At 47.9% G+C, this 23,965-nt stretch overlaps 2 protein-coding genes across 2 annotated transcripts; one reads left to right on the top strand and one right to left on the bottom strand.

Moving 5' to 3' along the window:
- Positions 1-1,997: 1,997 nt before the first annotated feature.
- Positions 1,998-14,846, bottom strand: CDCA8 (cell division cycle associated 8). Its single transcript, XM_090269138.1, has 11 exons — positions 14,713-14,846; positions 14,450-14,562; positions 14,183-14,311; positions 11,835-11,875; positions 9,736-9,808; positions 8,068-8,147; positions 6,654-6,718; positions 5,676-5,771; positions 4,422-4,548; positions 3,559-3,645; positions 1,998-2,465 (listed from the first exon to the last, which is right to left on the bottom strand). Exons 2-11 carry the CDS (start codon positions 14,544-14,546, stop codon positions 2,421-2,423), a joined length of 840 nt encoding a protein of 279 aa, XP_090125264.1. The 5' UTR covers positions 14,547-14,562; positions 14,713-14,846; the 3' UTR covers positions 1,998-2,420.
- Positions 14,847-14,944: 98 nt separating this feature from the next.
- Positions 14,945-20,509, top strand: AIRIM (AFG2 interacting ribosome maturation factor). The gene is made up of 5 exons (XM_090269140.1): positions 14,945-15,281; positions 15,459-15,736; positions 17,751-17,930; positions 19,902-20,020; positions 20,196-20,509. Exons 2-5 carry the CDS (start codon positions 15,462-15,464, stop codon positions 20,231-20,233), a joined length of 612 nt encoding a protein of 203 aa, XP_090125266.1. The 5' UTR covers positions 14,945-15,281; positions 15,459-15,461; the 3' UTR covers positions 20,234-20,509.
- Positions 20,510-23,965: the final 3,456 nt, after the last annotated feature.

Below are 23,965 nucleotides of genomic sequence, written 5' to 3'. Positions count from 1 at the left end.
TGAAACGTGATAGGACAGTGTGGTCAGGGTTACCATGGGGGCGAGCACGAGGTAGCCTTGGGGCTGTAGAGAAGGATGTCGCCCAGTTCAGGAACAGTAAACCAAAGGCTTCCCAGAGGAAGTAATGCTCGGGTGGCGGTGCATCCTGAGAAAGTATATGGGAAGTAGCCAGATTTTATTTTTTGGAGGCTAGCAATCATTTTGTGAACTTCGGCGATTTTAAAATTGTTATCAACTAACTTTAAAAAAACAAAATTGTTATCAACGAATTTTAAAGAACAAACAGTTGAATGTGTGCCTATGGGTCATTTTCGGTCTGGCAGTAAGATTTAAATTTTCTTCGCAACATTCCAGCCCGGTGATGGTTCAGCCCATGCTTTAAATCCTGGGGTGAGGAACGCATGGCCTTCCAGGGCAGTCTCTTACATGGAGTGGACTGCTCGCCTGCACCGCGCGACCAGCTTTTATCAGGCACCTGCTGCCCACCACACGCGTCCCCCAGTTGGGTTCACTGGCGCAGTAGTGCAAATGCGGTGAAGTCAGGAGAGCCTGGAGCCTGGCTCTGAGTAAAGCGTGTTGGATCCTAAGTGTTTCCTCGACGTCAGGCTCTTCCTAACACTACCAGATGGTGACAGAAAAGGTAGAAACCTCAGGTTTTGGGATTTAATGACTTGAAATGAGTAACCTTTATTCCATATGCTGTCTCTGACCAAAGGGTCCTTCTCCATGAACTGTCCATGTCAGATGACTGAACTAAGTAATGACCCCACATTGTTTAATTCCAGGCTGATCATTCTCAATGTAGAAAGAATTCCAGGAAGGCAGACCTGCCAGACCCCAGAACTCTGGGAAGTGAGACGCGTGATCAGTGAACTACCTGTGCTCTGGCCTTTGTCTTGGCCTATGAGACTAAAGTTCATCTTCCCAGATGTAAATTTCTAGCTCATAGAACAAAGGTATTGGGGAAAAACAACTTGGGGTAGGTTACTCATGTCCTGGATCTTGGGGTGAGGGTCCCTTCTTCAGGTATCAGAGATTCTGCCTGAAGTAAACATTTTTGCATCTTCTGAGCAAAGTAGTTGTTCAAAGACTCCCACTCCAATAGCTTCAGCTCCAAAACTGCTTCTAGTCCAGGTAGCCCAGCTTGGAAGTAACAGGCGGGTGGAACAAACTCAAAATTTATTGAAAACGGGTACCTTTCAGTAGCTCTGACTAGAAGAAATCAGATTAGAGATACCATTATGTTACTCAGGGAAACAATACGTACAAAGTCTCAGGATAGGGACAATAAAACAACCTGAACAGAATACAACTTAAACAGGATTGGATTACTAGAATGGTCACGAAGCAAAATTATACACAAAGTACAGCAAAGAGCCACATGTGAGAAAACTGTGGGCCCTCAAGCCTGCGGTGGGAACTCTCAGTTCCCATGTTTTGGACCACATCCCATGATTCTTTGGGGCAGAGGCACCGGCTGGCACACAGGGGTCTCAGTGCTAACTCCAAGGAACTACTCCATGCCCAGGGCACAGGCCAAACACATGGAATGAGGCCATCAGACCAGTTACACCTGCTCCTTCAATGAAGCCAATAAGAGAGAAGTGCTCTCTGCAAAGTCTGTAGACCTGGCAGGGACCACTGGCCATGGAGACCAGTCACATAACATCCCAGACTAATCTAAACCCTACAATTCCCTTATCCCAAATCCCCACTAACTAGAGAGGTAGAGGAGCAAGACATGGAAATTGCCTCCACACCAATTTTTGGTCTTCGGTAAACAGAGATAAATATGAAACACTGTTCCACAAGGTGGCCTGAAAAAAGCTACTGGGCACAGCGAGTGTGAGATTCCACGGAGGGGTGCGGGGATGGGAGGGGGAGTGGGGATGGGAGGGCAGGTGTGGTCTGCTGTGGTCGCTGACCCGCTGTCCTGGCCCCATCTGTACGGTTCCTCCCAGCCTTCCGGAGCTGTCCTCTCAAGGCCCCAAACTCACTTCTCTGAGCTCAAAACTCCCAGCCTAGAGCCTACACAGAGTAAATACGCCAGGAGCAGTGTTCTCTGACGACATGAGGTTCTTCCATGCCATCTCTACGGAGTCAGGGCAGGGGAAAGGATGCTGAGTTACAGGAGACAGAAAGCCGCAGCTCTGAGAGCAGGAAGAACAATTCAGCAGGGAGAAGAGCAGGAAGTTTCGATTGATTGCATAGACACAGCAGGAAGTGTCTTTGTCACCTGGGCTGGGAGGTGTGAATAGCAAAAAACAGTGTCTCCCCACTTCCCCAATTCTCCAAGAGGAATGACACTCCTTGCTCTGGAACTTCACACCCAAATAGACTGTAAGCTTGAAGGGAAGAAGGTCCCACTAATGCCCAATGAAGATCCATCCTGTCAAGTTGGGCTTCCTGGAATAGCAGCCTCATTTGCGAGTCTGTATGCTGCTGCAGATTTGGGCAAGACGGTTCTACAAAGAGAAGGAAACAGGTCATTTAGAGATAATGGCTCTGGGCGTGCTTGTCCAGGTGGCCACTTAGTCTCCTCAGGTAGCACTGGATGTCAGGTGAGGCAGGCTGAGGGAATCTCCGCCCTCCATTCTCTATTTGTATCACAAACTAATTCAACTTTCTGAATCTCCATTTCTCATCTGCACAAAGGAGCAAAACAACATTTCAAATGAGACAGTGAAGGTATAATTTGGGAAGAGTAATGCTGTACGTCCCGCTGGATGATGCAGGTCACCAGCTTTGGGTGGCTGGTTGTGTGTGATCTCAGCACTGGGCCTACATTCAGTAGGACATGCTTGGGAAAGCAGCCCGCCCTGCCCCCTTCACAGAAGCCCCAGGCATGGCAGCCGTGTTTGCACAAAGTGCTCCCACCCACCAGCCAAGACCATGCTAATTGGACCAGGGAGGCCCATCTGACCAAAGCTGAGCCAATTAAACCCTTTCACGCAAGAATTTAAACAAAGACCAGGAACTGGACAGTTAGTGTTGGGCAATGGGGCACTAGTTACAGAGCTGGAAGTGAGGCTACCCAAAGCCAGGGTTCAGGGAGAGTGGAACCAAGAGCCTGGTGGAGCAGGCCATCTGCTGGGGGTGCAGGGTGAAGACGCGCATGGGCCCCCAAGGGCAGAGTTGCTGAAGGAGCTGGCGGACGAGAGCGGAGCTCCATAAACTCGTCGCTGACGGCCTGGCTCTTCAGCGCTTTCTTTGATTCTGTGGATTCCTTATAACCCCCCACTCCCACCCACTTCCTGAATGGCTGTGAGGAAGTTTGGTTCCTGGAGGTCCCCTGTGCCTTACATATAGGCACCAACTGCCTGGAGGAGGCAGAATTTCAATTCTGCTGCAGAACTTTGTGGCAGGCACGCTGGGATGGACCAAAACTCAACAGCAGTTTAGGGACAGAATGGCTGCCAAGGTAAGCAGGGTAACAGTCAAAACCCTTGGGGGAAAGAAGGCAACACAACTGTAAATACAAAGCATTAGCCCAGACCTGAAAGCCAATCCTAAGAACAGCTAAGCAAGAAAGCTCCTGGAGATGTGTGTGAGACTTACCGACAGCTGCTTTATGTTCCCCAGGGCCTCCGGGTCCAGCTGTGCAATATCGACCTTCTTCAAGTCACTGGCCAGTAATCGCATGCTCTGTGTGGGGGGGGACAGGGGGTTACACTGCATGTCTTTCAGGGCAGGAACCTCCACCCAGCAGCCCCGTGTGCCCCAGGGGGTCCCCCTCGTGTCCTGCAGTATGTGGGAGGATGAGGCAAGGCAGTCAGGACACAGGCTGGCCACCGTGTCCCTCAGGATACAGTGACATCAGTGCTTATTATTGGGTCAGTGGCTGAATCCCGGGTACCAGGGAATGTCCATTAGTTTCGAAGTGCCCTGCAGACCACATCTGAGGGAGACCGCCTTCCCTCCCAGGAGGTAAGGTCAGCAGCTTGCTCTCCTCAGCCCAGGAAAATTGGGCTCAGCCTGCTTCAGAACCCCTGAAGGCAGACAAAGTGGAAGAGACAGCTCACACACCCCTTTCTAGACAACGCACACACCCTGATAGTGTCCCCTGCACACTCTTATCTCCAAAACTGCACACATCCCATGATGATATTAGAGTTAACTCGAACCCATCTGGGCTACTGAACTGCTTCTCAAGGGCAGGAGTGTCCTCTACATCTTGGGTCTGCTACAAGACAGGTGCACTAATGTCAGCTGATGAATAAACGAACCCAAGCCGGGAGAGGATCTTCCCAGTCTGGGCCTCTATGCTGGGAGAGGAAACTGGGTTCTGAGTCCTACACAAGTGTGGGGATCAGGATCTATGCAACCAAAAGGACTTTGGGGCCGAGAAGTGGGTGACAGACCAGGGCAGGAAATGCAGACTGTGAGGCACACTGGGCCTGGCCACCCTCTGAAGCACTTACCTCTCCTCCTCCCACTGGCACAGTGAGGAAAACCTCTTTGCTGTCGGCAAGAGGGCTGCCATTCACTGAGATGTTGTAGACCCGCTCTCTGGCTGCCGGAGTACGCAGGCCTGGGGTCTTGAAGACCCTATAAAGTGAGAAAGTCTTTGTAAAGATGGCTTGGCAGATTGCATGACACCAGGCGCTATGAGCCCTTCCAAACCCCATCTGGCCTCAAGCTGCAGTTTCTGAATCACACATTTTTAAGACGAGTTCTAAATTTAGGGGAAAAACTCTTTTTAAGAAGTAATGACTAAACACAGCTGGAGAAGGAAGATTGTAATTATCAAACATAGATCTAGCAAATGTCAATTCTTATCCATATAAATTTTGGGTCCAAAGCTCCGTATGAATGCCAGTCATCAACCAGCTAGCCAGCCAGCCAGAAATAAACTACGGTTAATGTATTTCCAAGTGTAGTTAAGTGCTTCCATCAAGAGGAATTTTCCAGGGTCAAAGGGGAAGGATTCAGAGATTACATCCTTATGTTAATCCCCAAACTAGCATTCTCAAGACAGTTAACCTGCTGCTATCTATTTCCCCCTAAATGTCCTCTGCTGTATGCTCACATAAAAAAAAGTTAGAGTGGGAATTAAAAGCAGGAGGTAAGTCTTCCTCACTTTCCCCACCCCAGAGATAACCACTCTCAATTCCTTATGCATCCTTCCAGAGACGTTCTGTGTACATAAAAGCACACCGGACCATTGAGAAAACACTGTGTTGCCCCCGCTTGGAGATGCTTGTAATCCTAAAGCTCCGCCCCCCGCCCCCAATCAGCATATACAGAGTGACTGCTTTTTAAATGTCTATACAGCATTTTCGGTTCAGTTGACCAACCCTAGGGAAGGGATAGACTCATGCCGCAAGAACGTCCTTGTTTATACTGGTCTCCCAAAAGCTGATGGCAATTTCCCCCAAGGGTCTAGGAGAATGCCTATTTAAAAAAACAAACAATAAAAAACAAACCAAAACAAAACTTTTGATTACCATCAACGTTCCCTCTCATCAGATATAGAATCATCTTGTTGCTGAAAACAGGTGACCCTGCACTCAAGTGAGAGGCCAATAATGTCAGAAAGCTCAGACAGTCGGTCACCCTCCTCTGAGAAGGCTTCGCCAGCCAAGGAGCCAGGAGTTATTTTCTTAAACACCCTTCTTTTCCAAGGTTAAATGTTGGGCTCCCACCCAAATCTAAGCCCTGCTGTCAATACTCACCTTGAGTCAAATCTGGGTGTCAGGCCTGGGGTTGGTTTCACCAGCGACAGCTCCATCCGGCCCATAGCGGGGGTAACTGTGCTGTAATTGCTGGACCTGCAGGTGAGAACCAGCTATTAGGTGCGACCACTTGGGTCCGGTGACAGCAGCAGTGGCGGCGGCAGGGGCAGGTGACACTTGGAGAGCACTGCCCTTGTCAGGTACTGTCCTGAGCTCCCGCATAAGGTCATGTAATTCTCCCAACAACCCTATGAAAAGAACCATTATCATCCTCATTTATACAGACATTTATTGACTTTCAATAACTTGCCCAAAATCACAGAGCCAATTAGCACACTCGGAACTTTGAACCCAAGCTGTCAACCTCCAGAATCCAACTTCTCAATCAAGCTAATGGACTGGGAGGAAGGAGACAGCTTGTCCACAGCTGCAGGCCCCCAGCCGAGGCGCTTGTCCTCTTGCTCAGCAGTTACCACGGCGCAGGGAGAACCGAGGGGCGTCCCCTCCTTTGCAGACACCCCCCACTACTTTCCTAAGCTTGTTTGAGATGTAGCCCCGACTCTCAAATGATTTAGTATGGTCCAGCAGAATCAGGTTAAGTCCACGGTGATTCTTTATTTAGCAGGACCAGGAAACTACCTACTGGTGACAGCTACTTTGGGATTGGCCGTGGGGTAGCTCTGTACACAGACTGTCAGACAACTAAACAAAATAATATGCAATACTTGCCATATGTTTCTGCACCTTATTCTCCCTGTCTGCACTGAAAACCGTGGAGGAGGTCAGAGAATGTGGGCAGAACTGGAGGAGTAGTTGGGTTGGATTACTTCCAGAGGGCCCTCAGTTCAGAAACTCAAGGATCTGCTGACTTTAAGCTGGACTAGAACACGAACTGCAAAAGCCCTCTCACCCCCTAGTTCTGCCACGATGGACGTGGCTCTAAAACCAACACACAGCTGAATTTGGAAAACTCAGTACCTTTTGCTTCTGCCTTTTCCTTGTATGGACTGGGTTCTCTTCCTGGATGGAGGACACCTTTTGACCTGAATCACAATCAAATGAAACTGAGGTTACAAAAAAGCCTTTCCTGCAAAGATAAGGGAAAGAAAACTAATAACAAGGTTTACCTTGCAGACTTAAATAACTAACTCAGAACATAATTGATCAAATAAGGCCTTATACCTGGCTTGGTCTCCAAAATAGGGGATTTGGCCAAGAATAAGGGTCACTGTCTTTTGAACTGATTGCAGCATGGCTGGTCGCTGCCCCCCAACACCCCCCGCCCCGTACATAAAATGCCACTGCAAAGGCCACTCTGGGTATCCCAGGTTCCCAATACAAGGAACCTCCACCATCCTGACCCCTCCCGAATCCTCAAAGATACCTGCCAAGGATCACTCTTTATCTTCTGACGATTCTCCCACCCACCTTCCAGTGTTGACCTCCCTGCCCTGCTCCTGCGCTGGCCCTCTGCAGCCTGCCTCACAAGCTCCTCTTTCTCTCTCCCCTCACCCCCCTCTCCATGTCTCCTTGTACTGAGACGACCACCCAAAGCCCTGGGAGTCAGTGTGACTCTCAGCCGGCTCCTCCTCCCTGTGCTCCTGGCTGGAACTCCTGTCTAGGCTACCCGTCCTAGACAAGTATTAAACACTCAGCACGTCAAACAACGGACACATGAACTGCTCGCTCCTGCCCACCCGAACCCAGCGCCCCTCCTCCCCTGTGCCCCACATGCCCCCGGAGGGCAGGTGCCTGAGCCAGAAACCGTTTGGTCGTCTCTGGTTCCTCTCCTTCCCCACACCCGTCCTGCCCATCCTCCCTTTTAAATCTTCTCAACATCTTTTCTTTTTATAGGGTCGGAGCCTCGGTCCAAGAGTTACAACAGCCTCCTTACCGGTTTCCTTCTCTTGTTTTTCCCTCTCCCACTTACCCTGAATACTGTTCCGAAATATCAACCTGGTTACGTCACTGGCCGTTACCTACCTGAGGAAACGGAACTTTCAAGCCTGGCGCACAAGGCCGTTCGCTATCTGGCCCCTGCTCCGCCCAAATTACTCTCACAGCTATATCCCAGCCATTCCAACTGCTTCCTGTTCCTTCGTGGGCCCTCTCAGACCTCCTCTGGGAATTCCCTTCCCTTTCTTTTCTAGCTAATAAAATCTCACTAGCCTTAAAGGCCTGGTTGTGTCTTAGGGGGTAGGAAAGACTTGATAGCTTCCTCTTCTATGTTTACGCACTTTCTACATATTTCTATGACCGCTTTTGTTATTAGCCACTTAAGTGGGACCTTCTCTATTAAACTGTGAACTCTGGGAGGGCAACATTGTACTTTAAGGACTTCTGCAGTTCCTCCTCTATCAGCCCACAGCCCTAAATCTGAGTACCTACTTACTTTGGCGGTTTGAAGTTTCTTATTTTTATTTTCTTCCTCTTCTTCCGCTATCATTTCATTCACTTGTATTGCCTTCCGTGCTACAAGAAACAGTTTAACAGAGTGGTATTTCTCATGGGAATAAACTTTCATGCATTCACACTTCTTATGGGAATGAAAACTTATCCAACCTTAGCAACAAAGAGACCCAATATAAAGATGACTTTTTTTAAAAAAGAGGGTCTAGATAAAGGAAACCAACTGAGCAGTTAAGAAACCCCGTATGATGCCCTGTGTGGTCAGCCCAGCACTCTGGCCCTCCCTCAAACTAGGTCACAGGGCTGCATGGTGGTGCCTCAGTTCCCTCCTCTATAAAAGAGAGTAGTTACTTTATAGGGATATTATGAGACATGCTCCATAAAAGCAGGGTCTTTGTTATTTTTATTCCTATGTCCAAAACCCTAGAATTGTCCCTACAAATGTTTAAGTACTTGTGTAATGAATGAATGTAAAGCCCTTTCAACAGTACTAGACATATGTTATAATATCATTATTTACTATATTACTTATGTAGATGCCACAGGAAAACTTAGAAAGTGTCTTATTGCTAAATATGTACAGCCAAAAGCTAGACAATCCTGAACAGGGATTCCACAGAGGAAATTCTTTAATCATAATTCCCCCTTTAATCATTAAGGGAGCAAGAAATCAGACTAACTGACTTTTAAAACAATTTTTACTGTTGGTTGACACTGGTTCTGGTGTGTTCAGTTTCCTGGGGTGAAGTCAGGAGATAACCCCACACCCAAGTAAGCAAAATTGATGGAACTCAGAAGAGAAAAAAAATGTAGGCATAACCCAAAGTGACCTAATAGATTGTAAATATGTGGCTGACAAACTCTGGGAACACCAAGTCCAGTTACACTCCAACCTCCGGGCGGCAAAACTGGAATATGATACTTGGAAAGCGAAAGTCTCACCATGCTGTCTTCACACGACAAGGCAATTCTGATGGAAGCCATGTTGGAATAAGAACTGAACAGCTTCTGGCCCGGCCCAGCCAAGAAACTGCCCGCATGCAGCCCAGAAATCCATGTCAGGACAGCCTCACAAAACTTGGATGCACCGGGCTGCCAGAGCTCAATGACAGCAACATCAAGTCCATGGCAGAGCTCATTCTGGCCTGATTCCATGCTCACTAATTAGAACCCGGCTTCCCCAGAACCCTCCCTATAAGACAGTGTTTCTCAGTATGGGGCGTGTATGTGAGAGACACATTTACACGGATCAGGTAACATGGAGTTAACACGCTGAGAAAGTCCTTTGACGGTTCTCTCTCAACCCTTCTGATCAGGGAGTCGCAGCTGGGATGGCCATGCCTGTAACACCCCTGGAAACCTTGCTAACCTCTCCAGCTCAGGGGAAGCAGGCAGACAGCACGTTTGGTTTGCAGCACAGCTTGTTTTCCTCCTCTCACTTTTGCTCACACAGCTGCCTGGAGAGTCTGGTTAGTATTGGCCTTGCATACAATTAACCGAATGCAGCACCCAAAGTCAAGCTTTTCGATTTACAAGCCTGAGGACTGGACATTAGAGGGAGGAGCTCCCTCAGTGAGGCCTCCCCAAGCAGCCAGCCACCCCTGGGGGCCTCAGCTCTCTCAGTTCAACAAGGGATTCTGAAAATACTCACTTCTGGCAGACTTCAGGGGTGTCTGAATAGCTTCTGCTGTTAGTTTGTTTATTTCTCTGATATCCAGGTCAGCCTGTGAAAAACACAGCCAGAAAACACCACACGTATTCCATCAAATATGAGGAACAACATTGTAAGATGAAAAACAATTACTTTTTAAAATGTATTATTTGATACACACAAAAGATTATGTTAATTATAATAGTATAATAAACTCCTATAAATGCACCATACAACTCAAGACCCAAAACCCAAAACACTGACAATAACTTACTCCTGGCTATGTATTCTTCCCTGTACCCTTTCCTTGTCTCTCCCCCAAAGGTGAGCAGTCTGTCCCAGGACAGGAATCCTCCCTTTATCCAGCATATCCATGCTGTATATGCCACCCGCCCATTAGTCCCTCACTAGCCACCTCAGTTATCAGGTCACCGGTATGGCTGTGCTTGTGTCCAGGCAGCCCTTATTTCACTTAATAATGGCCCCGAAGAACAGCAACTTGTGTGTGCCAAAAAGAAGTTGTCAAGTGCTTCCTTTACATGAAAAGGTGAGTACAGTACAATAAGGTATTTTGAGAGAGACCACATTCACATAACATTCAAGTATATTGTTATAATTGCTCTTCTATAATTAATTATTAATCTCTTACTGCGCCTAATTTATAAATTAAACTTTATCATAGGTACACATGTACAGGGAAAAAACAATAATATAAAGGGGTCTATACCATCCATAGTTTCAGGCATACACTGGGGGTCTTGAAACATATCCCCCACAGATAAGGGGGAACTACCATAAATATGCTGAACCTGTGAGTCCTCCTAGTGAACTGCCAGTCCTGGAAGTAGTCTTGTAAGTCCACTACGTACTTAATAATTAAGAGCTTTTGTACCAAGTATCATTCCTTTCTTGGTTTTAAATCGTGTTAGGTAAGGACAGAATTCTCTCAGTGTGATGACACTGGGTATCTCGTGAAGCTCTGATTTGTAGTTTCAAGAGGGCAATGCATTAGCTAATGAGTACAATTCATCCCAAGGCAAGTCTTTTTGAACTTTAGATCTGAACATGTGCAGGAGGAACATACCACAAAGAAAAGAGAAAGCAGGGACCAAGAACGTTTACTAGTTCTTGATTTTATTTTTCAGTTACCCCACCGCTCCCCTCCTACAACACTCACCCCGAACCCTAATATTTTCCTGCCTGGACAACTGGCCCCTGGGCACCTTAAATGCTGAGGCTTGGGGAGAGGCAGTATTCAGAGCTACTGCGCACCCTTTGTAGTCAGACCACGTCAAACTCTGAGATTCCAACTGAGCCCGATCAACTCCTAGGATGTGGCTTTTGGCGTTCACTTTGTAAATCAGATGAAGGCTATAGTAAACTTTCTCCTCAGAAAGATACACAAACGGATGATTTTAGAGTGCCTAGGGTCTCTGTGAAGCCCATTGGTGGACCTGCTCCAACGCTGTCCAACTGAACTTTCTGCGAGGATAGAAATGTGCTACTTCTCATCTGTCCAATAGGGTAGCCACTGGTCACATGTGGCTACTAAACACTGGAAATGTGGCTAGTGTGTCTTAGGAACACAATTTTACATTCTATTACATTTAATTAATTTGAATAGCTCCATGTGGCTGGTGGCCGCTGGACTGGACACCACAGATTTAACTCTTACATCTTACTGGTTCTGATGCTGGGACCAAGGAGGTGAAAGGGGGTGGGGATCCTGAGCCCCAAGCAAGAGCACAGCTTCCACAGCATGGCACAATAAGGCAACCATCTCTGTCACCTGGCAGGGCAGGTCACTATGTAATGACCTAGTGGCTTAAAGGAACTTGGACTTGAAGCTTTCTTCTTCCCCTACAGAGGCCTTTGTAGCAAGGGCTACAAAGAACCTGCCAAAAATAGAACTCCCCTCCCTTCCTAGGCCTCAGATTATTTGTGCTTCATGTACCAGCATTTAACAACTGTGATTTCTCAGCTGACACAAGCAGATAACGTCCCCTGTGGAACTTCTTCCACAGTAAGCACTCACTGGTTGGATTTTGTGAACAGACCCAACTTAAAAAGAAATAACCAACATAGGACAAGTCACTTACCGTTGCTGCCTCCTCCAGGGCCTGCTTGCTTCCTCCAAGGGCTTTAAAAAGATCATTTTTCCAGTTACTATGAGATTTTAATGATAAATCACTTTCCCAGTTCTCTTTCTAAAACTGGACCAGATTAAGCCCTTGGTCCAACATGAAGGACCTTCATAATCTAGTCTGATCTTTCTCCAAGCCTGACTCATCCCCCTTGTGACCTAGTCTATGTTCCACCACACCAAAAAGTTCCTGCTGTTTCCCAAATGTGCCACTGTCTTTCACGGCTCAGCACTCTGGTATTTACTATTTCCTCTGCCCAAAATATTCCTCTGCACCCAACAAATTTCTAGCTCTTCCTTCGAAACTCGGCTCAAACCCCAAACTCTGTCTTTTACAGCAGAGTGCTGCAAAGCGCTGAGCTAGCTGTTCGCCCTCACCCCACCCAAAACTACGCAAAGCAGATTACGTGCCCACCCCGTCTTGACATGAATTTCTTGAGGACAGAGATAATAGGCATAGTTTCTGGCAAAACATGACACACGATAGGCATGTAGTAAACATGTTCTGAGTGAAGTGGTTGATGTAGAATAAAGAGTTATGTTAGACTCTCTCAGTATTCTGCGTTGGAACCAGAATACACCTGCATTCAGATAAGACTGCCACCAGGCAGCTCATGAGATCTCAAGCAAAGTAACCAATCTTTCTGTGCCTTAATCCTGTTGTCTATAAAATAGATAATATTAATAATACATTTGCTGTGAGGATAAAATTAGTCAATATAGCAAGTCCTTGAATAACGCACTTTCATTCAACATTGTTTCATTAGAAGGTTGATGAGGGAAAATAATCACTTCCCGGCTGGGGTCGCTCTGTGTGGAGTTTGCATGTTCTCCCCATGTCTGTGTGAGTTTCCTCCAGATACTCTAGTTTCCCCCCACACCCAGAGTTGTGCATGGGAGGTGAACTGATGTGTCTGAATTGTCCCAGTCTGAGTGAATGTGGGGGTGGGAGTGCGCCCTGTGCAGGGTTGGTTCTGGCCTTGTGCGCAAGAAGCTCTGGTCACCCGTGACCCTGAACTGGAATAAATGGGTTGGAAGATATTAATTCTCTTGTTTTTATGAATCTTTCTTAAATGTATGTATAGCTAACACTTATTTCAATGTTTAATATTACAAGTGTTTTGGGTCTTTATTTAGAAATTTGGTGATGTTTTGGTGACTAGAAATAAATATGCTATAGGAATTTAGCTCTTGTTTATATCAATTAGTCTATGGTAAAACTGGTTTCGTATATGTCCTGTCACTGAAAGTCTCAGTTTCCAAGAACCTATCAAGGACATTAAGTGAGGACTTACTGTATGTGTAAAGCACTTCGTACAGTGTCTGTCTGGCACAGGAAGCACCACATAAATGTGCTTACTGACCACTACTATATTCTATCTCTTTGTTGTGCTTATAACTTTACCTATGTAATTATGTGTGAATTTTAAAAATGATCCTTCCCTACTAACTTGTAAGTTCCTGATTGTAAGTACAATATCTGTCTTATTCCTCAATGCATCACCTGCACCTAGCACTGGGACTGATACATGCTCAATGAATATTTGTAGAAATGTCCAAACAAATAGATTAGTAAATAAAAGGGCAAGTCAAAAGGACAATTAAATGTCTACTATTTGAGGAGACCATGCATTTCCATCCCGGAAGGAGGCCACAACTGGGTAATTATTAATAAAGAAAATTTAAAAAGGAAGGGTAACCCAGCCAAAAAGGCAGCCTCTTGCATTTCCCTGGACATTTAACACGAGGGTGGGGTACAGGCTGGGATCTGTCTCTGGCCAGGAAAACTCTTGGGTCCTTGCACTTCACCATTTCATTTGCCTGTTTTAAATGGGCAGTTTCCATAAGCAGCCTATCCTTTCATCTGAGCTCTGGTACAAACCAAGTTATTCATTCATTTTTAAATGGTTGGATAAAATATCAAAAAATATTATTTCCTGATGTATAAAATTTATGTGAAACTCGTATTTTGGAGTGTCCATGAATTAATTATAGTGGAACACAGCCATGCCCATTCATTACAGCAGAGGTAAGTAGCTGGACAGACGATCTTCTGGCGCCGAGGCCTAAGATACTTACGATCTGGTCTTTTAGAGAAGACATTTGACTACCAGGAGGAGTAGATACCAGTAAGAGCTAAGGAGATTTTTTTCAAAAGCAGGGACGTAAGATAGGGAGGGGCGGGAAGCATGAAGTCTGCTATTACTCATCGTGATCACGGAAGACTTCACTTAGGTGAGGGCTGTCACGGCAACCACAGAGGGGCTCGGGGGCGCAGCCTGGGGAGGCTGGAGCAGCGCTTACCAAAGTAGTCAAGCCAGTTCATCTCGCGCAGCGCCTTGGGGAGCCGCAGGATCTCGATGTTGTACATGTTGTCTAGCTCCTTGAGGAGGTTCAGCCTGTCTGCTTGAATTTGCTTGGATCGGATTTGCACTGCGATAGGGCAAAGTTGACAGAACACCGGTCACCCGGCGGGTGGATGGAGCTCGGATCTGTGCTGCCCGCTGCCCAATCCGCCAGCACCCCGCGATCGCCCCAGGCAGCCGCGACGACCCGGGCTCGTCTCCTTACCTTCGCGATCGAAGTCCTTAAGAAAGGAGGCGAGCTTCCGGCTCCGTAACGAGTTGGACTTGGTAACTCCACTGCTGCCCTTCCTAGCCGGAGCCATGGCGCTTCGGTGGAGGCTGCGGGGAGCGGGAGACCGAGCCACAAGGGGTGAGAGGCGGAAACGGGGACCACGAAGTGGCGGGAGAGAGCGAACGGAGGCCCCAAAGGGTTCGTGGAGTGGGGTTGCCCTTCGGGACCTGGGCGTAAAGAAATTGCGCGGTACGTACCTGCGGGTCCCAAACCAAGGGCTGAGAAATACCTCCCCGTTCTAGCCTTGAGGGAGCGGCTCAGCCGCTAACCGGACGTGCGACCGCCCGCACAAAATTCAAACCGCCACAGGCTGACGAATGAGAAGTCGCCATCTTAGAAGGAGGGTCCACGACATCCAATCACAAGGAAGCTTCGCCTTAGCGCTCCTGCTCACACGGCGGACTACAGTACCCAGAAAGCATTGCGGACTTACGACCTATGTTCGCGACTCACCTGGGGCCAGGCTCAGCAAACGGCGGGCGCAGGTTGGCGGCTCTACGGGCTTCTCAAACTGAGATGGCCTTAAGCTTTAAGTTTTCTCGCTGGCTCAAGGGAAGCGGCCGGCAATCTCAAGGAGAGGAGTACAAGATTCCGGCTCTGGGAGAATAGATCCGGCGCGGGGGAGCCCGGGGTTGGACCCGGGAATCCGCAGTTTGCAGCAGGAGACTGCCCTAGCTCCAGAAGAGCCTCCCGCTGGGGATAGTCGGGAAACCCTTCCCGAGGTAGGAGACAAGAGCCCCACCTTCCGAGAGCCCCTCTGAAGAAGGTAAGACAGCGCCTCCCGCAAGGTGCTCCTATTCGGAGGGGATAGATAGCCCTATCTGGAAGCCCTCGTTTAGTTGAAACTCATCCGAGAACGGGAATAACTCCCACTGTTGACCCGGTACCTCCGCTACAGACTTGGGGCCCGAATGCTGTTTGTTTTTTTTTCTGCCCCCAACAGAAGATGACTCAGGACCGGCCTTTGGTTGCGGTGCAGGAGGCCCTGAAGAAGTGCTTCCCCGTGGTGGAGGAGCAGCAGGGCCTGTGGCAGAGCGCTCTGAGCGACTGCCGGCCCCTCCTGGCCTCCCTGAGCAATCTGGCGGAGCAGCTGCAGGCGGCACAGAACCTACGGTTCGAGGAGGTGCCCTCCCTTCGGGCCTTCCCAGATTTAAAGGAGCGGCTGAGGCGCAAGCAGCTGGAAGCTGGTGACACTGTCCTGGACAAGCTAGCGGAGAGGCTGTGAGAGGCTCCATGACTATTTCTTGGCGGAAAGAGTTTAAAACTGGGTGCTCTATAAGTAGCTAGAATCAGTAAGGATGAGGCTTTGACTTGAGAGCATGGCATTTGGAGGTGTCTCAACCGTCCCTCTTTTGCATCTCTTAGCAGTGGGCCCTCTGTCAGAAAACCATTTTCTGGCATTTTCCTTGTCAGAGGCTGGGCATGGCAGCGGTGGACTTAGTAGATGTTTAAAAAGTAAAACAGAAAAGCAGTGAAAAGTGCTTATTAGTTCTTCTCTATAGTTTTCTTTGGTAAAAAGCAATGAGGAATTACAGTTGACTCTTGAACAACACGGGGGTTAGTGATGACCTCCCAGGCAATGGAAATCCACATATAACTACAGTTGGCCCTCCCCAGACACGGATTCCCAATCATGAGTTAACCCTTGAACAGTGCAAAATCCACATATAAGTAGACCTGCACAGTTAAATCCCATGTGAAGGGTCAACTGTATACTGTAAACTTGGTGGAAGACAGTGCTAAAGGTTTTTACATTATTGCATAAAATCTTTTCAATATCTCTGTGACTTAACCTCACCTACTCCCATTTGGCAGGTGAGGGAACTGAGGCTCAAGCAGATCACCTCTTTGGTCTCATAGCTAGTAAGTAGCAAAGCTGAGATTCTAACCCAAGTGTGCCTGACACCAAGGCCAGAGCTCTTACCCACCACTTTGTTCTTTTGTACCCTGGTGTCTCTGTGCCCAGGAGTAGCACATCCGTCAGCCCTTATTATGCCTAATGTTAGACTCTCTGTCTCAGAGTTACGGGTGATGAGGATAGAGAAAAGACAGGACACGTGTGACCTTTCTTTGACCAGAATCAAACAAGGTTCTAGTGTATAGAGTATGTGCCATAGGTTAATACAAAACTGTCAAGAATAGGGGCCTTCTTGGTAGTCAGTTGTACAAAATACATTTATTAAGCACCAATGGGATGCCACACACAAGATGAACCAGATTTAGTTCCTTAGCTGAGTAGAAGAGATAGTCAATCAAATTATGTCGTGGTATATTCTAAGATAATGAACTTTTATTTCAATTGATTGCATATTTGTGTGTGGATATGGGCTGTTATTTTAAGTCTACTTTTAAATTGTGGGTCATGGTCAAACATCTTCGAAAGCCGCAATTGTAAGCTAAGGAATGCCTTGCCCTTTGGGAAATTGTAACCCGTGTTTGGTGGCTAGGGCCCCTAGAGTCACCAATGGAATAATAACAAAATTTACCATAAGCTGAGAACTTCTTCAAGCACTTTATGTGCATTATTGTATTTAATCTTCACAGTCACCCTTTTTATTCACTCACCAAGTGTTTTTTTTCTCTGTACCAGTCTCAGTGTTCTAGATACTTGGATGCACAGTGAGCAAAACAGACTGGTTTTACATGTGATGGAGAATAAGCAACTCTCCTAAGTTCACAGTGTCTGTGTGTACCATGAGCCAAACTTTACCATTCAGAAATGTACTAGGATGGGGCTGGGTACCATGTGGATAGTACTGGTTTGTTGCTTCCGTTTCTTCTTATTCCCTTTTCACATACATGGCATGGGATTCTGTGTGAGCACTTGCTTTTCTCATACAGCTCCATGGCAGCCCCAAACAGGCCCCTTGGTCTTTCCTTTCTTTGGCAGCTAGACAAATCACACAGCTTTAGTTCTTGAACCACCCCTACCCCCAAGGCACAGTCACCAATCTCCTTTGATGAATGGGTGTCATTTGGAGGCATTTTTTCCCATTGGGACACTTGGCAGTACCTGGAGACATTATTAATTGTCACAGCTTGGAGAGAGCGGGGGCATGGTTTGGTCCTGTCATCTAGTGGGTAGAGGCCCAGGGATGCTGCTCAACATCCTACAGAGCACAGGGCAGCCTCCACCACAGAGAGTCCTCTGGTCCAAAATGTCTGTGCCAAGGGTGAGGAGCCCTGCCTTAGGTCTTTCTCATGATAATGCCTAATATCAGACCCTTTCCCCTAGAGCTGCCCTCCTCAAGGTGCGTGACACAGTCAGCAGCCACGTGCAACAAGTGCTTCAGATCTATGAGCAGCATGCAGACGCCATCGGCATTGATGCTGTCCTGCAGGCTTCGGTAGTGAGCCCCTCTGTGGCTGAGATGTTGGAATGGTTGCAAGATATTGAAAGACATTATCGAAGTTCGTATCCTTTGCACAAGTTTCAGATAGTGTCCAGAGCTGTTCCAGGAAGTCTTTTAGAACTTGGGTTCTTCCCTACAGTTATCCCTCATTGCATTTATTGAGTAGCTACTACCTATAGGCATTGTTCTAGTTGTTGGGAGACAGGCAATAAAAAGGGAAAACATATAGAACGTCAGGTGGTGATGAGTGCTATGGAGAAAAATAAAGCAGAGAAGGTGGGGGGTGTTGTGATCTTAAATAGGTCTCACTGAGAAAGTGACATTGGAGAAAAGACATCACATGCAAAGGCCCTGAGGTGAGCGCATGCCTGATGTGTTCAGGAAATAATGAGGCCAGTGTGGCTAGAGCAGAATGAAGAGGGGAAGCCTAACAGGAGGTGTGGTCAGAGAGGTGGGGCTCTATCTTGGAGGGCCTTGAGGTCTTTGAAAGGATTTCTGAGTGAGATGGAAAGCCATTAGAAGGTTTTAACATAATCAAACCTATGTTTTTAACAGAACCACCCTGGCTTTTTTTTCTTAATTTCTCACCCAAGGATATGCATATTGACTTTAGAAAGAGGGAAAGGAACATCACTTAGTACTGGTTTGTTGCTTCAGTTGTTTCTTGTATGCGCCAGACCAGGACCAAACCCACAACCTAGGCATGTGCCTTAACCAGGAATCAAACCCACAACCCTCCAGTTTACAGGATGACACTCCAACCGACTGAGCTACACTGGCCAGGGCTACCCTGGCTTTGTTCTGAAGAAAGACTTTGGGTGGTGTGGGGCAAGGGTAGAAGTGGAAAGATCATTTAGTTATTCTGGCCTTTTTTGCTCAGTTCTTGCCTGATACCCACGTCTACCCACTGGCTTAAGTTTCTACGTTTGTTTAGTATCATAACTCCCAAATCCAGCCTTTCTTGTCTCTCATCTTCATTCTCAGTTTCCTGTACATGCCTCCAACTGGATTGCTCACGCAACTGCAAACTCAGATGTAGACTTGAACTCTATCTAGCACTCACATTCAACCCCCTTTTCCTTTAGCTATAGAATCAACGCTGTGTGATCGCCCAGTCTGGAGACTTAAGCGGTATCTTCCCTCTTTTGCTCTGTTTTCTTCTTTAATTGCAAGAGCGGCGGTGGCGGCAGCCGCCCAGGCAGGAGGAGCTGCAGCTGCAGCTGACGTTACTGCGCACTTGTGTGCCAGGCACTATTCTGAGCACGTTCACACCGTCACCTGGCAAAGTCCTTTGATTCTGTTTCCCTGCTGCATTTTATATTTTCCTTGTCTATCCCCACTGCCTCTTCCAGAGTTTCTTACCTCTCGCTTGCCCTTTTAATCTCATGGAGCCTCTTGGCGGGTTTCTCTGTGTAGCTTCTTCCCCTCTAAGCCACCCCCGATGAGTGACCTCACCCCATATTTCTTCAGGAGTTTGAGTTCTGATCCTATGGCTTGTATAGGAGTTTCTGGTAGCTTCTTTGGGAAGGAGGGCAGAATGCAGAATCCCCACGCTGGGCTGCAATGCTGTTTGTGTCTGGTGCAGCCTGCCCCCTTGGTCACCTTTCCTCCCACTCTGCATGTGTGCCACGCCAGCCAGACCAGAAGGGGTACTTGTCCCTGAACCCATTCCAGGCTTCCCCACTTCTGTGCCTTTGCTACCTTCCTGCTGCCTTCTAAACTGGGTGAGTTCATCCTCTACACTTCCACTGAGTTTTATGTTGTAAGTCACGTAGATTCTTTCTTTTCATTGTCTGGTTTTCCTCACCATGGTAAGGTCCTACATTGCAGGGCAATGTTCCATTCCTCTGTCCCTGTGGCCCAGAGCCATGTGAGTGAAGAGATGTTCAGGAGAGACTTGTGGCGTGGGCAAACCTTTCAACCCAGAAAACTTCGTGATTGCTGCACTTCCACGCTCCCTGTAGCTTTCCAGGATTTTTTCCCCCTTCAACATATTTCATTTTCTTTTTGAGCAGTCCTTAACTTCCAGGAAGGTACCTGAAGAGGAAGTACCTCCTGTCCTCCATCCAGTGGGGAGACTTGGCAAGCATCCAAGCTTTGCCCAAGGCCTGGGACCGAATTTTGGAAGATGAACACCAAGACCTGGTACCAGGTACTGTTTTTCACGTTTTCCTTCATGTCTCCCTCTCCCTGTTTATTTCCTTGGGTCTCACTTCTTTGGAAGCATTTTGGAGATGCCCCCACAGCGCCTCTGTGTCTTTGGTCAGTCTGATGTTCCGTGTTCTTTGGAGAGGTGGTACGTTACAGTTTCTCTCTTCCTATTCCAGATGTCCTTTTGAACGTTTCCTTCTTCCTGGGAGAGTAACGACGCTGTGTGTTTATGTGGAGCCCAGGGACACACCGCTGAAGACACTCTGGTATTTCTTAAGAAATGTCGACATCACACCTGGACATGTCTGGAGACTCGTCTAGAGCGCAAGGGCTGGCTCCTGGGAGAATTGTGCTGGGTGTTTCTGACATTGGGGCTTCTCCCTGCCAGGTCACTGCTGAGGGGACATGGGCCATCCCTCTCTCTTTCCTGAGGCTCAAGGGCGTGGTGGAGGCAGAGAATGTGGGACAGGCAGTGCAAAGCACCCGCCGCCGGGGAAGCAGTGGGGGAGGAAAGGACAAAGGACGGGATAGAGCGGCACTGCCCTCCGCATCATTCAAAGCTCCGATCCTGGTGGACATCAAGTCCTGGTTTTGTGTTTTTGTGTCAATAATCGATTCCTTGAAGAACAAGAAAGTGACTGATGATTTAAGGAAATAAGGGTCATGTTGCTAGAAAACAGTAATTATTTTCCAACGGCAATTGCTCCTTATCGCCAAGCCAATTTTAGTTTCCAGAGCCCACCACCAGGGGGAGGTGGTGCGGCGTGAATGGTTCCGAACGCTGTGCTTTTCCCTCCTGCTCTTCCTGTCTGGGAGGAAGCGGCTGGGGATGGTCGGACTCCTAAAACGACGGGGTTTTGTGACCAGTGCTGGCGACTTGGCGACTGACTTGCCACAGCCTGTGATCTTGGGCGTAGCTGCTGGGATGGGAGTTCCCCAGCCGGCAGTCAGGCGATCAGGCCTTAGGATGTGCTCTAGGGACCCAGATGAAAGGGAGCCTGAGAAAGGCTTATAGTTCAGGGAGACAAAGATTTAAACCAGTATTCCTCAAGCTTCATTGTGCACGTAAATCTCTGGTATCTTGTTAAAATGTAGATGCTGATTCTGTAGTTCTGGGGTGGGGGTCTTGAGTCTGTATTTCTAGCAAGGTCCCAGGTAGTGTTGATGCTGATGATCCAAGGGCCGGACTGAACTGAAGACTTAAATTGTAATACAGTAATAAAAGTGCTGTATCTGAGGTAGAAACAGAGTGCTGTGGGAGAGGTGATAAGTAACTGCTGGTGACAGTGCTTCACAGGGACATCTCAGATAGGCCACATGCATAGGGGACAGTCTCAGCCATGTTTGCTATGTGTCGGCCATTGTGCTTGTTGCTTTACATAAAATTCAAAGGGTGTAAGAGCACGTTCATTGGAAAGTTCTCCCCCAGTTACTCAGTTCCCTTTCCTGGAGACAACCACTACCTGATGTTTCTGGCGTATTCTTCCACAAACATTCTTTGCCTGTATAAGGGCAGTGCTGGGTAACCTCTAGGGTAGCCCGCAATGATCCCCAACCAGCTCACGCCCGTGCCGTCTCTTCCCCTTCGGTGTGGGCTGGACTTACAGATTTGCAGAAGTGGTGGGGTGTCACCTCTGAAACTAGTCTGTGAAAACACTGCAGCTTCCACCTTGGGTGCTGTCACTCACTTGCTCACTCTGGGATCACTCACCCCAGGGGAGGTCAGCTGCGATGCTGGGGGCAGCCCCTGTGGGGAGCTTGGGAGAGACTGCTGCCTGCCAGCAACCACCTGAGTGAGCCTGGAAGCAGATCCTCTCTCCCCCACTTGAGACTTCAGGTGAGATCACAGCCCCAGCTGACAGCTTGACTGCACCCTCAAGAGGGCCTACCCCAAAGGCAACCAGCTAAGCTGTGCCCGATCTCTGACCCCTGGAAACAGGTAATAAATGATTTAAGTCCTTAAGTTTTAGGGTAATTTGTCCCACAGCAATTGATAACTAATACAACAAGCAAATATGTTTTTGTGTATTCTCCATAGTGTTATACAAATAGTGGAATACTATATACCCAGTTCTGTACCTTGTTTTTCCTACTTACTACATCCTGGAGATGGTTCTGTGTGAATACATGAAGAGCTGCTTTAATTTTTTCTGAACCAGTTGCAGAGTTTTCTGTTATATGGGCATACCGTGTTTTATTTAGCCCCTTACTGATGGGCTTGTGGGCTGTTACCAAAGCCTTGACATCCGTTAGGTATCAGGAACTCTCCCTCCACTCCCACCCCTGCTTATGATGCTGTTTTTTATTTATCCCATCCCACCCACTCAGCCCCAATTAAAACAAAACAGAACAAAAAAAATCTTCTGTTATTTTTATTGGAATCATTAAATCTAGAAACTAAGGAGAACCGTCATAGTTGGAGTCTTTCTAAGACTCTTCCAACTGTGCCACTGACTGAGTTGAGATAGCAAATGTGAGTTCTTTTCTGTTTCCCTCAGTTGGGAAACCAGACTCTTTGTGTTCAGAACCCCATTCCCCGTCTGTGAGAAAATCTGTTGGAATGCAATGAACTTAGGTCTCTCTTTTCTCTTCCCTCCTCACCCACATTTAGAAATCAACCTCAAGATTGTTCTTGCAGGCGAGGAGGGTTTTTTCAAAGCCAGTGGGCTCCTAGGCCCTGAAGAGAAGGACTTCTCCCCACCCAAAGAGAGCCCAGGCTTTATGGTTACAGTACTCTTGTCTGACTTGAGTCAGGAGGATAGAGGCCAGTTAGCATCTGCACCTTGTTCAAGCATTGGGTTGTTATAATTCCCTCATGAGAAGGTGGGGAGCATGCACATTTGGAGAAGTGGGTTCAGGGATGAAGGGAAGGAGTTAGTGTGTTTGTAATTAACTCAGGGAAGGCTTTCTGGATTGCAAGTGACCCAGATCTGGGTTCAAGTCTCAGTGCAAGGGATCTTGGGCAAGTCATTGTCCCTCTAAGTTTCTGTTTCTTCTGTATAATGGAGATGATATCTGTCCTGACAGGGTTGTAAGTTTTAAGTGAGAGGAGGTATGTGAGGGCTTTCGGTAAATTTATAAACACTGAAGGGGTTGAAATTCACTTGAGATTTATGAGTCACCTGCTCAGTGCTGTGTGCTGTGACAGTATGCTGTGAGAGCCACAGTGTTCTCTGAATGCCACAGCTACTTGGCGACATTGCCAGAATGTTCTCGGTGCCGGTGAAAGGGGTCTTTCCGTTGCGCTACTCTGCTGCAGAAAGCAAAAGCGTCCCTGACACCCGTTCAGCTGTGACGAGGGAGGGGTTTCCTGAATACACAGCCCTGCACCGGGCACAATCCCTCCAAACAGCAGAGGCAAGTGCGGCACTGCCCCCATCGGGTGAGGCATCGGTGCAGGAGGCCTCTGGGGCTCTCGGCGCTGCCACCTGGCCAGCTACCCTCCTTTCTGGTCCCACAGCCAGGAGGGCTGGAGTGGGTCCTGGGGCTGTGAGCCAGTCACACTTTTGCCCTTTATTCCAGGGGCTGGGAGGAGAAAGCCAGTCCTTAAGGAAAGATGGGGGTGGGGGAGTGGGGGGCTGCCCCTTCCAGATGCTCTTCCTCCTCCCCGTCATTCCTGGAAGGCTCCTTTTGGTTTCTACGGTGCAAAGTGAAGTCATTTTTTTTCTGAGACTGGTATAGCATATTAGGGCCCCAGCCTCAGAGGTTCTGACCCAGTAGGTGTGGGGAGGGTCGGTATCAGCCTTCTTAGCAAGTACCCATCATTGTCTAAGAAATAGCCTCAATTCTGAGAAAAAGAAGCCGCTCAGAGAGACAGAGAGACAGAGAGACAGCGCTGGGTAGAGGAGCCACAAAGATTGCCCTTCTCTGGGAAAGAAACTGGCCTTAAATAACTTCCTCATTGCACCACTTCTTCTCTTCCTGTTGCTTCCCAGCACCTACTCGT

This window comes from Furipterus horrens, unplaced genomic scaffold (genome assembly GCF_987537825.1).
Source record: "Furipterus horrens unplaced genomic scaffold, mFurHor1.1.pri manual_scaffold_3, whole genome shotgun sequence".
Classification (NCBI taxonomy): domain Eukaryota; kingdom Metazoa; phylum Chordata; class Mammalia; order Chiroptera; family Furipteridae; genus Furipterus; species Furipterus horrens.
Note: the sequence above shows the minus strand (reverse complement) of the source record. Positions and strands in the feature narration are given on the sequence as shown.